Raw genomic sequence first — 14,277 nt, 5'->3', positions numbered from 1 at the left:
TCTCAAAGCAGCCTGAGCATCGGCTTTCTCCACCTTCATGCAAACTTCCACGCAAAGATCCAATGGCCAAGTTTCCATTTCACAAGCGGTCATCACCAATCTAAGCTGTCACCCTCAACCAGCCAGAGCGCACCATGAGGCCACCAGGTGACTGTCCTTCAGAGTCCATTATTCACAGAAACAGTTTTCCCTGTTGTGTGTCATGCCCACCCCCCATCCCCGTAAGACCCCTGGAGAGAGACTCCACCCCTCAGGACCTTGGCAAAGGAAGACTGGGAGGCCCTGCCCCGTCAGGATTCGTCCTCACTCCTCTGCAGTCAAGGCCTCCAGCCACACCCCACCTGAGAGCCTTAGGGCAAAAGTGCTGTTGTGAGAAGGGCTTGAGGCCCCAGCCCGGCTCTGCCACAGAGGGAAGCATTGTTTCTGAGCACGGCGTGCGCTTCTGTGGCATCTGGTGCTGCAGACTCATCACGTGGCTCCCCCAGAACACGGCGGACGTGCTGCTCCCTGCCGGCCGTCACCCCATGAGGGGGGCGGGGGTACAGGCCTTCCAGAGGGACTCCCTGCCTATGCCAGCCCCAAAACAACAGTTGGCCCAGCTATAAGAAGAGTTGGCTTCTCCTCTGCCTTTTTTCCTTTCTTTTTTTGGTTAGATTCTGGAAGATGATGTGGGATTTTTTCATAAGGCAGGAGAAATCCCTACCTCATGGGGGGCCAAGATAAACTCCTTGAAGACCATGAGCCAAAGTCAAGTGGGAGCAATTTTCTAAATCTTGGTGAAAGAGAACTCTCACGCAAAGGTAGCTATGCCAATAAGACAGCAACAGGCCAAGAAGGAAAGCAAGGCACAAAACAACCAAACCTCTGCAGAAGGAGTTGTTCTATTTGCTAAACAAACATTTTGACCCACAGACAGACTGTACCCTGTTAAGATGTGCCCCTTGTCAAGGTCCGCAGCTGCTCGAAGGATCTGGCCATCTTGAAGATGTGTCACTAGCTCATTGAACCTGTTCGGTAACTCTGCGAAAGCCAATTTAAGCTGCCTTCTCACTCCACTCTGCACTCAAAGTAGACCCATTTCCGATACCTCCTCAGACTCCAGGAGACCAGATGCTGTGACAAACTTTCCAGCAAAATGAATGTAAGACGATGATCCCAGGGCGCTCCTCGGGGCGGGCACAGGATTCTACGGCTTGGACGTATACTGCTTTCAGGTGTGTCACTGCCACCTCCTCCCTGCCAGCGCTTCTGATGGGAAATGCTCTTGTGACAGCACGGGGGATCGTGGGGAACACAAGAAAGTTCCCATGAGAAAGTGACAGACTCAGAGCGCCGAGGCCCTACTGCATCTGGCAGCCTGAGTTGGGCAGCAATTCCTGCAAATGAGAAGCCACCGCCTTCGTTAGGTAGGTCATTGTCCCATAAGCCCCGCTGGGAGCACTGTCGTAAAAGAAGTGGCAAATGCCCGTGGCTTGGTCCTTCTCCAGTGTGTCCGTGGCACCGATCGACATCTGCAGCAGGAAAGGGCAGAGGCAACACGTGAGCAGAGCTGGTGCTCCCGGCCTAACCGGGGACAGATGGCCTCTGCTCTGGGCACCGTGTCCCCAGCCAATCACTGATTCTAGGAGGAGAGGACGGCTTCTTCTAGCTCGACTTTGGTGCAGGCTAAGTGGTTGGTTTACTTGGGGCCAGACATGTCGCGAGGCTGGTGCTGGCACTAGAACCTATGCTGAAACGGGCCTGTCCATCTCCAAAGGTCTTTAGACCTCCCAGTGGCCACTGTGCCACTTTCAAACCAAATGGTTGACATTTTCCCACCATCTGATGACATTATCTTTTTTTTTTTTTTTTTTTTTTTTCTTTTTGCGGTATGCGGGCCTCTCACTCTTGTGGCCTCTCCCGTTGCAGAGCACAGGCTCCGGATGCGCAGGCCCAGCGGCCATGGCTCACGGGCCCAGCCGCTCCGCGGCATATGGGATCCTCCCAGACCGGGGCACGAACCCGTATCCCCTGCATCGGCAGGCGGACTCTCAACCACTGCGCCACCAGGGAGGCCCCTGATGACATTATCTTTGTTCGAGAATATTCCTTCCTATTGGTCACAGGATCTCCAGCCTCGACAGAGATAAATGCCAGCCAACCCGGCTGCACTGCCTCTGTCCCCACCTTGGCTCTGGGCACACCCACCTGGTCCTGCAGGAACAGCTCATTGGCCACGTGCACGATCTGGTCCACATGGATGATGCCCCCAATGCTGTTCATCTCCGTGTCCGAGAGCAGCGTCAGCACCATGATGGCCTCCACCAGCAGCTGCCGGTACTCAGGCTGTGGCACTCGGTTCAGCACCGACTCAACATGGACAGCAAACTTGATCTCCTGTGGGGTCATCTGCCAAAGGGACCAGCAGGGGGTCACGAGTGAACCGAGCACAGACACAGTCCTGTCACCCACGCTGCCCACAGCACCCAGTGGCTCAGCATAAACGCTGCCTCCTTTCTGGCCACTTTGCTAATTCTGCCCCCAGGAATCCTCTGGAGCAGGAAGCGGAAAGCTCTGCCCTGGGCGTCAGTCAGCCTTGTCCTAGCATTAGTCACCTATCCTGCTGGACTGCGACTTCCAGGGGCAGGGCCATCTCTTATTTCTCTTTCTTCATTATTCCTTGTGGCGCATAGCATGGTGGCTTGGGTGGTGTAAAAACTAAAGGATCAATTATTTAAAAGAATGAACAGGGGAAAGAAACCAGGGAAGATGACTGTTCTCTGCCGTGGGTCCAACGAGCATGGTGAGCAACTTTGCTCTTAAGAGAGTTTTCAGAAACAAACCTAAAGATATCGATAGTCCAGACATGCTGTTTCTGAGGGGAAAGAGAAAAGATGATGCAACAAATGTGGGGAAAAAAAACTTTGCAAAACTTGACGGTTAAGTGTCTAGAAAGATCAGATCTACAACTGCCCTGTCTGTATGTAACAAGCTTGAAAGAAGGGTGAGTGGTCAGAGTCCAAGAAATAAAGCACTTGGTGAAAACTCACGGCGTTCGGGTTTTTCCCATCCTACCTCTCGCGTCGTCGAGGATGGGAGCACATAACCGTCGATGGACAGACCGTGGCACTGGAGGCAGAACACGCATTTCACATTTCAGTCAGATTCCAGAACGTGATTAAAAACGGCGCACACACACTCAAGTCGCTCTGCCCTGGAAGCCAGCACGAGGACTGGAACACGCCAGACTGTCGGAGTTATTTTTAGAGGGCTTGTTCTCACTGCCCACAGGCTGTTTTTCGATGGAACAATTCTAGGGAACCAGCAGGCATCGTTCAGATCTCACCCGAACAACGCCCCAGGGAGCTGCCGGGTCCTCCTCTGTGGGAGCTCCGAGTTTCACTCGGCAACCCGGCCCTGGCGGCTGAGAGGCCCCCTTTGGTGCCAGATAAAGGGAGATGTGCATGTTTCCTGCTGGCAAAGTGATGCTTCTATGCCTTTGCAGGCATCTATTTTTGAGATTTCTATAATAAGCACCAATCACAAAAGACTAGAGCACATGCACGCACATGCACACCCGTGTATATAAATAACCAGCGCTGGCTCAATACAAAATGCTGCTTTTTCATAATAAAAGCGTCTTGGTATGAAGCCGGTGGAAGCCCTGCCCCAGGAACAGTTCTGGGCTCACGGGCTACCTCCTGACTCCCTGTGCCCTGGAGACAGCAGCTGCGCCGCCTCCGTCCCTGGTGGGCTGAGGATGCAGCGGCAGCAAACGCTCCTTCCTCCTGACAAGAGGCCTCTTCGGGCCCTGCCCCCACGTGGGGACCGGAGTTCAGCTGTGAGGACAGGGACCCCTCTGACCTCTCCATGCCCAGGTCCATAAGGAAGACCTCACAGGGGACATAACACAGCCGAAGGGGGCTGTGGCTTTGGGAAGGGGCTGCGGTACGGGGTCTTAGGGATGCCTCTTCCCGCCTTGCCTCTTCTACTGTGAAATGAGCTAACAAAAATAGCTTAGGGAAAAACTCGGTCCTGCCTGTGGTTCTTGGTTTGCACAGAAGCTTCTAACGGAGGCAGACAGTCCCTCTGGTGGGGCCCAGGGAGACACCGGGACGCTCTGAGGCTGATGTGGGTGTGAGACAGGAAGTGGGTGCAGGGACCAAGGGGCGTGGCTCCTGAGGCTGTTCTGGGTCAGCCGGGTTACGGCGTTTCATCCAGAGCTTTCCCTGCCTTCTCTGGTTCTTGCCTACCTTCTGACTTTTCTGCGTTCCTAAAATACGTCAACGGTGGCCCCCCCAAGCCTGGGCTGCCACCTTATCTACCTTGTTGGGTTTCCAGCCAGCGTTTCTCAACCAGTGGCAATTTGCCACCCAGGGGACACTCGGCAACGTCTGGGGACATTTTGGTTGTCACACTGGGGGAGGGGGTGCTACCAGCATCTAGCGGGTGGAGACCAGGGATGTCGCTTAACATCCCACAATGCACAGCGCAGCCCCGGAAGTGAGAATTACCCAGCCCCAAATGTCAGAGGTGCCGAGGGGGGAGAAACCCTGCTCTAGGCCGTGAGCTACCTAAGGTTGGGGGTTATGCGCCTGTTCTGCAGCCGCCTGCTACCTGTAGGTGCCAGCACGCCTCAGCACCAGTGCCTATGGAATGCAGCACAGTGGCCAAGCTCACCTTCTGAAGGATATTCCACACCTTCTGGTAAAATCCCACGGGGACCCTGTTGATGGCCCCATCCAGCCTTCTCCTGCGCAGCCACTGGCCCTGCCGCTCGCCCCAGCCAATGTGATGCCCACCTGAGTCTGACGATGACGTGCCCGTGGGTGAGGATGGGGTGCTGGACCTCTGCAAGACAGAAAAGGCGCGGCCTTCAGAAGCCTCGCAGCCGGCACCCCACGGCAGTGCTGGTCACCGAGAGGGCAGCTCCGTAAACTAGTCACCACCACCAGCTGGATTCACTCCTTCCTGCCCCGGTTCGTTTACTAAGCTCCTTCTGTGCACTCTTCCCAGCCCCCAAGAGGTGGTACAGCATCAGAGGCCCCTGACCCAACGGAGAGGCCGAGCAGGTCAGGGGGGTCTGCGAATCCCGACTGCACACCGGCTGCTCCAGTCTATAACTTGCCACGAGCGCGCTCAGCCTCATCTGAGCAGCGGGGCACGGGTGCGCACCCCGAGTGCAGATGCGGGAAATCCTGGGAGCACGCCCGGCCGTGGGGTCAGCAGGCACTGCTGCTGGAGGGCTTGGGGAGGCCTCGGACCTGGAGGAGGTGACTCCTCGGGCGCTGCAGCCCACGGAGACCAACGCCACAGTGACCGCTTTCCTCCTGTGGTGCCGTGGAGGGTGGTGGTCACTCCCCTGCAGTGCAGCTGCCACGAGAACACAACACAGCGCAGGGCAAGGCTCTGGAGCCCTGGAAGCGGGGAAGGCTGGAACCCACGTTTGTGGCGGGGCCTCAGAGGCTATGGTATTACCACCTTCCTTTTCAATCGCTTTCTACTTTGCCTGTTCTCAGCACGGCGCTTTATCCTAATTTGGGGCGATGACCACCTCCGAGCCGGGAGCCTTTGCTGAAGCAGGAGGGGTATCACCTCCTTCCCACCTCCTCCCCGAGGCTGGATTTATTCTGGCCTCCGCGAGGGAAGCGCTGGGGCAGGGCCAACAGTTTTGCTTCTGCCTCGGGAGCCGCAGGCCCGCCCACGACTGCGGAGGCAGCTCTGAGAGGCTCCCGGTGGGGCCTGAGACCAGGCCTGTTCCCTCAGCGTCGACCTCCCTGCGGCAAAGCTCACACCTGCTTTCTTCCCGTGGATGGATTCTCACCCCTTGGCCTCTGGGTCGGGGAAGGGATAACCTTCATCCTTACACATTATCTTTGTTCTGGACTATCTGGCACTTTCATTTCTCAGTGTGCAACATCAAATTTAAAGGTAAAGGTTTACAAATGAAATCCCAATGTTAAGCAGGCTAGGAGGGCAGGAGTCTTTTTGGAGTGTGCATTGTAACTTCATCAGATCTTATTTTGAAAAGGCTGTTAGGCTGGGTTATTCCATCGGGCTCATTACTGCCATTTAAATACGGCAACAATTAGATACAAATAAAAGTAATTCCAGCCACACTCATCAATGACTCAGCTGGTTTTCTGCTTCCAGTTTTGGGAGGAAGACTGAGACTCGCCTCTGCAATGAGAACACTTCCTAGTCCTCCATCTCCTCTGCGGCCTCAAGCCAAGCGGGGGGCATTCCGCATACAAAGTGCCAATCAGCACGTGCAGGCAGCAGTTCACCCCCATGACTCAACAGAGAGGCACATAACCACTGCCTCGAAAGTTCCAGAAGCTCCTGGGAATTGGTGAGAAAAGTGCTCCTCAGTCACACCCCACCGAGGAGCATAAGCAGAGAGCTCAAGATGGAAACACAGAGCTCAGTTCCACAAGTTCTCGGCTTTCTTTCTAGCCTCTACTCATAATCATAGTCAAGTGGAAACACTTAAACCTGTTCACATCTTCGGGAGTTAGGGAGGTGGTGGGAGCACGCGAAGGGCAACGAGAGGATTGAGACACCATAAACGAGAAGGAGGTGGCGAAGAGGACAATGGCTGGGACACACTGTTTACCACAGACTTGGAGGAGTGTGTGCTGCTGGACGGGGCCTGGCTCACAGAAAAGAGCTACAAAACCGAGCGTCCACTCAGTCATGTGCAGTGACACCAAAGGACGCACACAGAGAGAAGGAACATAGAACAGCCTGAGAAACAGCCAGGGAAGGAAGAGGCAGAGGATGCGGGGGGCCAGAAGTTCTCACTCACCCCCCGCCCCAGGCCGATGGGCTGCGGCACAGCGGGCAGAGCTCTGGGCTCGCCAATAGAGGGCCCGGGAAATGCTTTCTCTGAGTGTGAAGTGTTCCCATATCTAGTCAGATGTGGAGGGTGCCTCATCAAGTTAGCACACGACTTATTTTCCAAACTCCCAGCCGTGAAATGCTAATCTTGTATGTTAATTTTGGAAAGAGAATAATGTATTTCTTTGATGTAAGTGGCCAAATACAAAACTTGTACTGGCTAACTGAATCTAAACCCATCAAAGAAAAAAGGTGATCATTTTGTCCCCATAATATGCAAGGACGGCACTAAATGGAGACGGAAGGAACCACCCATATTCAGCCCCAGTCAGCCGCCATCGGGATGTAGGTAACAAGAGGGACAGTGCCACCGAGTGGTGGGCGAAGGAAGATGCTTGGAAAATCTGTTCCTTACTTGGAAAGAGCATAAATTCGAATGAGACAGCGCGGACGTTTTTCCCTGGGACAACTGAGAATCCGCGTGTCAGTATGTGACTCCCCTGAGCTCTCTCACAGAGACATTAAATCATTAGGAAAGGGACTCTGAGCTTCTGGATGGAGGAGGCGAAGGAAGTATGTCACAAGGGTGACATAAAAGAACAGTATCCTTACATTTTCTTTCCTTCCAGGGTTAAATTCCCCCAGGCAATCTAGGCACAGGAAGTGGCAGTATTCTTTCTACTGCTGTAATCAATGACCACAATCTACTTGTCCCTATTTCTTCCCTTTTTTTGAACAGAAACTCCTGCCGAGGCAGAACCCGGGCCCATCTCTTTCACGTAGCCTCCTGTAAAATCCAAGCGCTTGAGACATGGATTTGTTTGAAGGCGCAGGGCAAGTCCAGCGCTCTGCCTGTCCCCAGGGCTGCCTCCCACAGCCTGCGGAGTCCCCTCCACCCAAGCATGTTGGATGGACAGAGCCGTTCTCCACGCACTCAGACTCTCTGTACTCACAGCCTTGCTTTCCCCATTCAAGCCAGAAAGAACATGAAGCACAGTAAAGGAGGAAACAAGACAAAGATGTTTCACCTGTTCATCAGCACTAACTCGCCTAGTCATCTGAAAGTAAAAATACATTAGAAAATAAACAAAAACCAGTTTCAAATCAAGGATGCCTTACTACTTCTATCACCCTCTAGGTTATACTAGGAGGTGTTGCTCCAGCTGCAGGGTGTGACCCTCAGTGCCTCACAGACTCAGTAGATTGAGTCATCATTTGAAATGGAGAAGAAAATCCGAGTGCATCTCTCACTGCAGGTCATGGTCAGAAGGAAACTCTATTTCCTACTGTAGATCACTGTCAAGTCCTACCACAGTAACCGGCACATTAGGACTGAAAGGCTGTTGACTTGCACTCCTGTGGGATCAGCTGAGAAGGAATTTACTGTGAATTAAATAAAGGTGAGCACAATAGAGACACCTGTGGATGGTGGAAAATAAAGGTATCACGAGCATTCCATTCCATTCCATTCCTAGACTCCTCTCTGTTTCACTTGAAGGACACATTTGATGCAGAGATGATTCAGTTACCTTTTGCGCGACTCTACTTTTTAAATGGCTGTGATCCATCTGAATGACCAGTTCTCGGCAACAGGCAACCACGGGGAAGGGTATTTTCCAGAATGCTCGCATAACACCTTAACGTTAAGGATGAGCATGTGTGCATGCACGTGAGTGGCTCTGGGATGTCTGGGTACAGGGTGTGTTCAGATTCCAGGACAGAAGGGATGGCACATCCTTTACAAAGCAGGCTGTACCCTGCACGCCTTGGGTCTCTATCACTTTCTGAGTTGAGCCCAGATAGGAAGACCACTTCTTTCCTGGAGCCGAGAGCTCTTCTTACCTGTTTCATCTCACTCCTCAGCCTGCTGATGCCACTCCTCTCGGTTTTGGTGACTCCAGTATGTCCCACCTCATGGATGGAGATGGCAGGGCTGGATGTGGAGGAATGGATAGGCCGCACTGGAGGGGAAACACACACATCGTTCTTAGAAACGATATTTTGTCCACCCTGAGAGGAATACATGCATGTGCTTATTTTTTTTTAATTAATTAATTATTTTATTTTTGGCTGCGTTGGGTGTTCATTGCTGCGTGTGGGCTCTTCTCTGGTTGTGGTGAGCGGGGGCTACTCTACTCTTCGTTGCGGTGCGCAGGCTTCTCATTGCAGTGGCTTCTCTTGTTGCAGAGCACGGGCTCTAGGCGCGCGAGCTTCAGAAGTTGTGGCTCACGGGCTCTAGAGCACAGGCTCAGTAGTTGTGGCACACGGGCTTAGTTGCTCCGCGGCATGTGCGATCTTCATGGACAGGGGATTGAACCCGTGTCCCCTGCACTGGCAGGCAGATTCTTAACCACTGCGCCACCAGGGAAGCCCGCATGTGCTTACTTTTATCCACGTCTCTCTCTCCCACTCGACCACGCACTCTGTGAGAGGCGGCCGTGTCTGCCCTGGCCGGCACTCTTTCCAGCACCTGGGGCAGCGCCTGCTACACAGCACAGGCTCAATATGTGTTCGAGTGAATGGGTGACAGAGTGAACATCACTTAAGCAGCATGCAGAAAACACTGAGTGGCCAGAAAACCCTTCAATGATTTGGATATGTTTTTTAAAATAATTTTTTACTTCTCCAAATGCACCCCCTTCCTTGCAGAAAACTGAGACCAACTAATTAAGGTCCAGCCTTGGGCCCGGAGAGAGAAATCCTGGGAGAACAAGCCAACCAAAGGCTGGAGGTGGCGAAGACACGTCACCTGGCTCCACTCTGCTGCCCGCCCTGCCCCCACTAACCGGTTCTCCGCGGTGTGCTCACAACGATCGTTCTTAAAGGCACGTGTGACCATGTCACTGTCCACTTGGAATCCTTCTTCAGGTTAAAAGCCCTGTCTTCAGGTTAAAGCCTCACAGGGGCACACAAAGCCCTACCGACTTGAGCCCACCCGCCCCTCTTAGCTGTCCCCTCCAGGCCAGCCACTCAGCACTGGGCATTGCACAGGCGGCTCCCCCCTGGCCTGCCTGCTCCCCTCTGCCAGGTGCGTCCTCTCCTTCTGCAGGCCTGACTCTAAGGTCATTTCCTCGGGCAGCATCCTCTGCGTGCCCTGCCTTCCCACCCAACCCACCCCCGAAGCCATGGGGGTAGGGCACTGCCCAGAGGAGGAGAGACAAATAAGGAGCCAAAGGACAGCACGGGGGGAGGACCCACAAAGGATACACGGCGATTAGCCAGAGAGGGACGAGGGACACCGGGAGAGTGGAAAACAGAACCCAAAGGGGTCTGGGAAGCTACCGTGGGGCCTGTATAGGGTGGGCATTAGCTGAAAATACTCATCTTAGACATCTCAGAATGTAATAAAAATTCTAAGACTATTTGAGTTTCCTGATTTATAAAAATCGAACAGTTACAAAGGACAATTAACAAATGATGCTATACGCAAAAAGACAGGACCTCTTCTGGCCTTGCTTGCAATTAGACATATTTATGGTTTCAAGTGACCTTACTCTGTTCCTAGTTTCATAAGCTTCTATAAGTTTGTATCTAATAACAATTTTTAGTAATTACTGTGTCAAAGCACATATTATTTTGATGAGAACACATTAAATATTAATCTTATATATTTACATTTCAAGGATTGTGCATTTGAAAGAACTGAAAATTACTTTTGGAAAAGGATCTTGAGCATTCCTCAGCAAAGGAGAAAACCCACCAAAACACATCTGATCGCACGATGCCGGTTTTGTTTGCCTGCTGGTGCCCGCTCTAAAGAAAAGATCCGAAGTACCCAATGTCCTTATTAAATAAAAAGAATGACAGCCCACACTGCATTTCTTTGGCTTGATGAAATAAATTCACACATGTGTCTGCAAATCATTTCACCTTATTATGAGGAGAGTAAATGATAATTGCTTCCATTATAATTAGGGAGCATTTGAGAACAGAATTCCACCAGGACTTGGGCGATTATATTTCCTAGCACTGCGAACAGGGTTCCGGTACAGATAAAACGTGAGGGACCGCAAGAAGGGGACGGGGCAAACTCACTCAGCAAGAAGGTGCTGCGAGGCTGCAGACGGCGTTTCCCTGGGCCCACGAAGGGCGAGGGGTTCTAATCGAAAACCAACCCACACTAAAGGTGGGGCCCTCAGGTGCTAGGAAGAGACAGCCCTTGCATGCTGACACCTTGGTCGCCTCACCTGCTCCTAACCCCTGTGCACAAGTGACGGTGCCTGGACCAACTGCAAAGGAGGGAGGCCACAGACCAGGGTGCGCCCCACGCCCACATGGGACCGCAGCTCTCCCAGCCAGCCCACGAGGGGTCACAAAGCCCTACAAGTCGCAACCTTAAACCTAGAACTCTGTCCATCTCAGTGAAGTAGGAACCTTATACCCAAACATTATGTCCCGGATCGCGATTACTGATGTTGATCTGCATAGAAATGAAGCAGTTCCAGGCCACGCTGGACATGTCAGTCAAGCCCTCTCTGACCCCCTCCCCTCAGTAAGACGGGCATTTACTTACCGCTTCTTTCAACACCAAACTCTTTTCCACTTAAAATATGGTGTAGGAGATTTTTCATATCGAAAGGGCTGAGGTTCATCAAACTTTCAGAAGCTTCTTCTCCTAAAAACAAACATCGTGTAAGTGTCCCGACACAGGACTGGTGGCAGGAGAAGGTAGAGTCGCGTGGGCGTGGGGTGGGGGTGGAGACAAAGGGTACTGTGGGAGGTCTCCCTGCTCAGGATTACCTCTCTACTGCTTCAGGACTGAAAGGTACTGATCCTTGGTGATTCTAAATGCTGCTATTTAAGTTGTATATTTTCTGAAAGGTACTGATCCTTGGTGATTCTAAATGCTGCTATTTAAGTTGTATATTTTCTTAACTCAGACGCAAAATTTTTCACACTGTAATAACCCCCCAATGTTGGAACGCATCTTGCAGTTGATTTACATATGTAAATTGGTAGGATTTCTCCCAGCAGCGGTTTTATGAAATGGGGGGTGACATCTTACCACAAGGAGAAACAGTAAGGAGCTCAGATGTCAGGAGCAGAAAAGATTCTAGTGCCTCACTTTCCCTAACCTATGAAATTCAACACCCTGTGCTGGATGGTTTGGCGGAAGTTACATCTAAACGAGAGAATCTGGTGAAGCCATGAGCCCACCCAAAGGCTCAGAAGCCCTGGTTCCAGAATACTTGGGCAGGGCTCCCCAGGGGCGGGTGGCTGCAGGAGCTGTGGGAGCCGCGCGTGAGAATCGCACCTGAACAGTTCAGGCTCCGCGCCAGCTCCGTGGCCATCACCTGAATGATGAGTCCAATCCGGAGTCTGAGCATCTCCACGAAGAGGCTGGGCTGTGCCCTGACATACATTGCCAGGTAAACCACAATCTCCTGACACAGACACACGTGGAGACAGGGCTTCAGAGACTGGCTGGTGGCGGAGAAGCCCCTGCTGCCCAGAGACAGCCCTGCCCCTCCGTGGCCAGCTGACCTGTGTGAGGACGGCAATGCTGATGTCCTGCCCGCTGGCTTCATAGATAAGTTCTGTGAGCTCCTCAGGGGGAAGAGGCCTAGGAAGGAGCATCAGGACACAAACACCATGAAAGATGCCTCCTAGTCCTCTATGGAATATCCTCATTTTCCTGCTGGAAGCGCTCGAGTGACAGTGTCTATAAAAAGACTCTCTTCCTGAATGGTGGACAGCACTGATGTTTTCCCCCCAGGTACCGCCCCCAAACCTGAGGCCCCCAGGTTGAAGACTTACGCAGAGATGGTCTTCTCCCGGGGTTCTGGTGGCAGGCCCACCGTGAGCTGCTTCTGGTGCGACAGCAGGTCCGTGCAGGCCTACACATTCAGGAAAAGGGCGAGGGGAGAAAGATGAGCAAAGCCGCTGGGGAAGGATCACTGCCAATGAGATCATAAATTTACCTTTACAAACTTTATGACCCATGCTGCTATTTATTTGAAAATTCGTACACAGACCCCAGACTGAGCAACCCAGCCAGAGTTGGGTCCCTGTGATCTTTGTGTCCCCAAAATGTGGCCCCAGGCCTGGCTCTGCAGGGCCTATTAGTGGGTATTTTATGCTCAACCCCTGTAGCAAACACACTGGATTCCCTGATATTCCATAAGGAGGATGAGTTGCTGTGAGTCCTAAAATACTGATGTTAAGAGTTAATGACCATATTATAGTCCTAAATTGCCAGTTTCCCCATTATTCACATATAATAAATACCATCACCTTACTAAAACAGTGAACTTGGGGACTTCCCTGGTGGCGCAGTGGTTGAGAGTCCGCCTGCCCATGCAGGGGACACGGGTTCGAGCCCTGGACCGGGAAGATCCCACATGCCGCGGAGCAACTGAGCCCATGCGCCACAACTACTGAGCCTGCGCTCTAGAGCTCGTGAGCCACAACTACTGAGCCCACGCGCCGCAACTACTGAAGCCTGCGTGCCTAGAGCCCATGCTCTGCAACAAGAGAAGCCACCGCAATGAGAAGCCCACGCACCACAATGAAGAGTAGCCCCTGCTCGCCGCAACTGGAGAGAGCCCATGTGCAGCAACGAAGACCCAATGCAGCCATAAAATAAATGAATAAATGAATGAATGAATGAGTGGAAAAAAAAGAACTTGAATGTCATAGAAAGCAGTTCTGGATTTTGCAGGGCCTTGGGGTTAAAATACTGATGATGATTATATTGCAGATGTGCAGAAATAAGAGAGCTCTGTTTAAGAGGGTGCCGGGCCACAGAGCATTTTCATTTCATGTCTTGGTAAACCCTTTTCTGCAGCTAAGAAGTAACAAAACTAATCAACTCGAATTTCATTTCCTCTGCCTGTCTTCCAAGAGCAGTGGGAGGTCAGGACAGAAGGACCCGCTCCATCTGTATATTAAACAACACGTTTCCTTTACAAATGGAGGTGCTTGCCTCCAGCTTTCATAATAGCAAGAGGGCACCGGGCTAGAAAGGACAAACAGACACCCTTCGCGTGCATGGTTGTTCTGACCTCAGCCAGGACTTCCACTTTCTTCTTGAGTAGGCCAGAGATGTAGCGGATCAGACCCCACTCCTGGTTCAAGCCGGCTTTTCCATAGAGCTCGCTGAGGAGGTTGTGAACAGTGACCCCGTGCTGTCCAGAGAGATTTGTGTCCCAGCGGGGACCCCTGTCAAGAAATGGAAAACCCCAGAAGTATGGCCCAGAACGTTTCAAGGCCAGATTCTCTTGCAATAGAGCTCACTTGGCAGGGAGGGGAATGAATCCCCACGCATTCTGCCAAGTGCTTGGGGGCTGCACAGTGCCTTTGAGTCTCACCGAGAGGGCTGCATCGTCTTCTATTTGAAACAGAAGCCTAACATCAGGAAATGGTGAGATCCTGGCCTCACCCAGCCTTCTCATCTTGGGAGGGCAACACTAGTAGGTAGAGAAGGGGATGGGAGTCTGTTCACGGTGAGTCTGGGTA

At 52.3% G+C, this 14,277-nt stretch overlaps 1 protein-coding gene across 3 annotated transcripts in view; it reads right to left on the bottom strand.

Annotated features, from left to right (window-relative positions):
* Positions 1-854: 854 nt before the first annotated feature.
* The window catches only part of PHKA2 (phosphorylase kinase regulatory subunit alpha 2), an 82,716-nt gene continuing 69,293 nt past the window's right edge, over positions 855-14,277 (bottom strand). For 2 of the 3 annotated variants that reach the window (XM_081222818.1, XM_081222817.1), the window contains exons 22-31: positions 13,824-13,980; positions 12,577-12,656; positions 12,304-12,382; positions 12,074-12,203; positions 11,333-11,434; positions 8,662-8,780; positions 4,660-4,830; positions 3,055-3,108; positions 2,188-2,388; positions 855-1,511 (exon numbers count right to left, since the gene is read on the bottom strand). In XM_081222818.1, coding sequence (XP_081078944.1) covers positions 1,341-1,511; positions 2,188-2,388; positions 3,055-3,108; positions 4,660-4,830; positions 8,662-8,780; positions 11,333-11,434; positions 12,074-12,203; positions 12,304-12,382; positions 12,577-12,656; positions 13,824-13,980 — 1,264 coding nt within the window. In that variant the 3' untranslated portion in view covers positions 855-1,340. Of the gene's footprint in view, positions 1,512-2,187; positions 2,389-3,054; positions 3,109-4,659; positions 4,831-8,661; positions 8,781-9,204; positions 9,302-11,332; positions 11,435-12,073; positions 12,204-12,303; positions 12,383-12,576; positions 12,657-13,823; positions 13,981-14,277 lie in introns of those variants that run through there. The other variant, XM_081222819.1, reaches the window with a different exon arrangement.

This window comes from Mesoplodon bidens (assembly GCF_964165515.1).
Source record: "Mesoplodon bidens genome assembly, chromosome: X".
Classification (NCBI taxonomy): domain Eukaryota; kingdom Metazoa; phylum Chordata; class Mammalia; order Artiodactyla; family Ziphiidae; genus Mesoplodon; species Mesoplodon bidens.
This window is presented reverse-complemented; position numbering and strand designations above follow the sequence as displayed.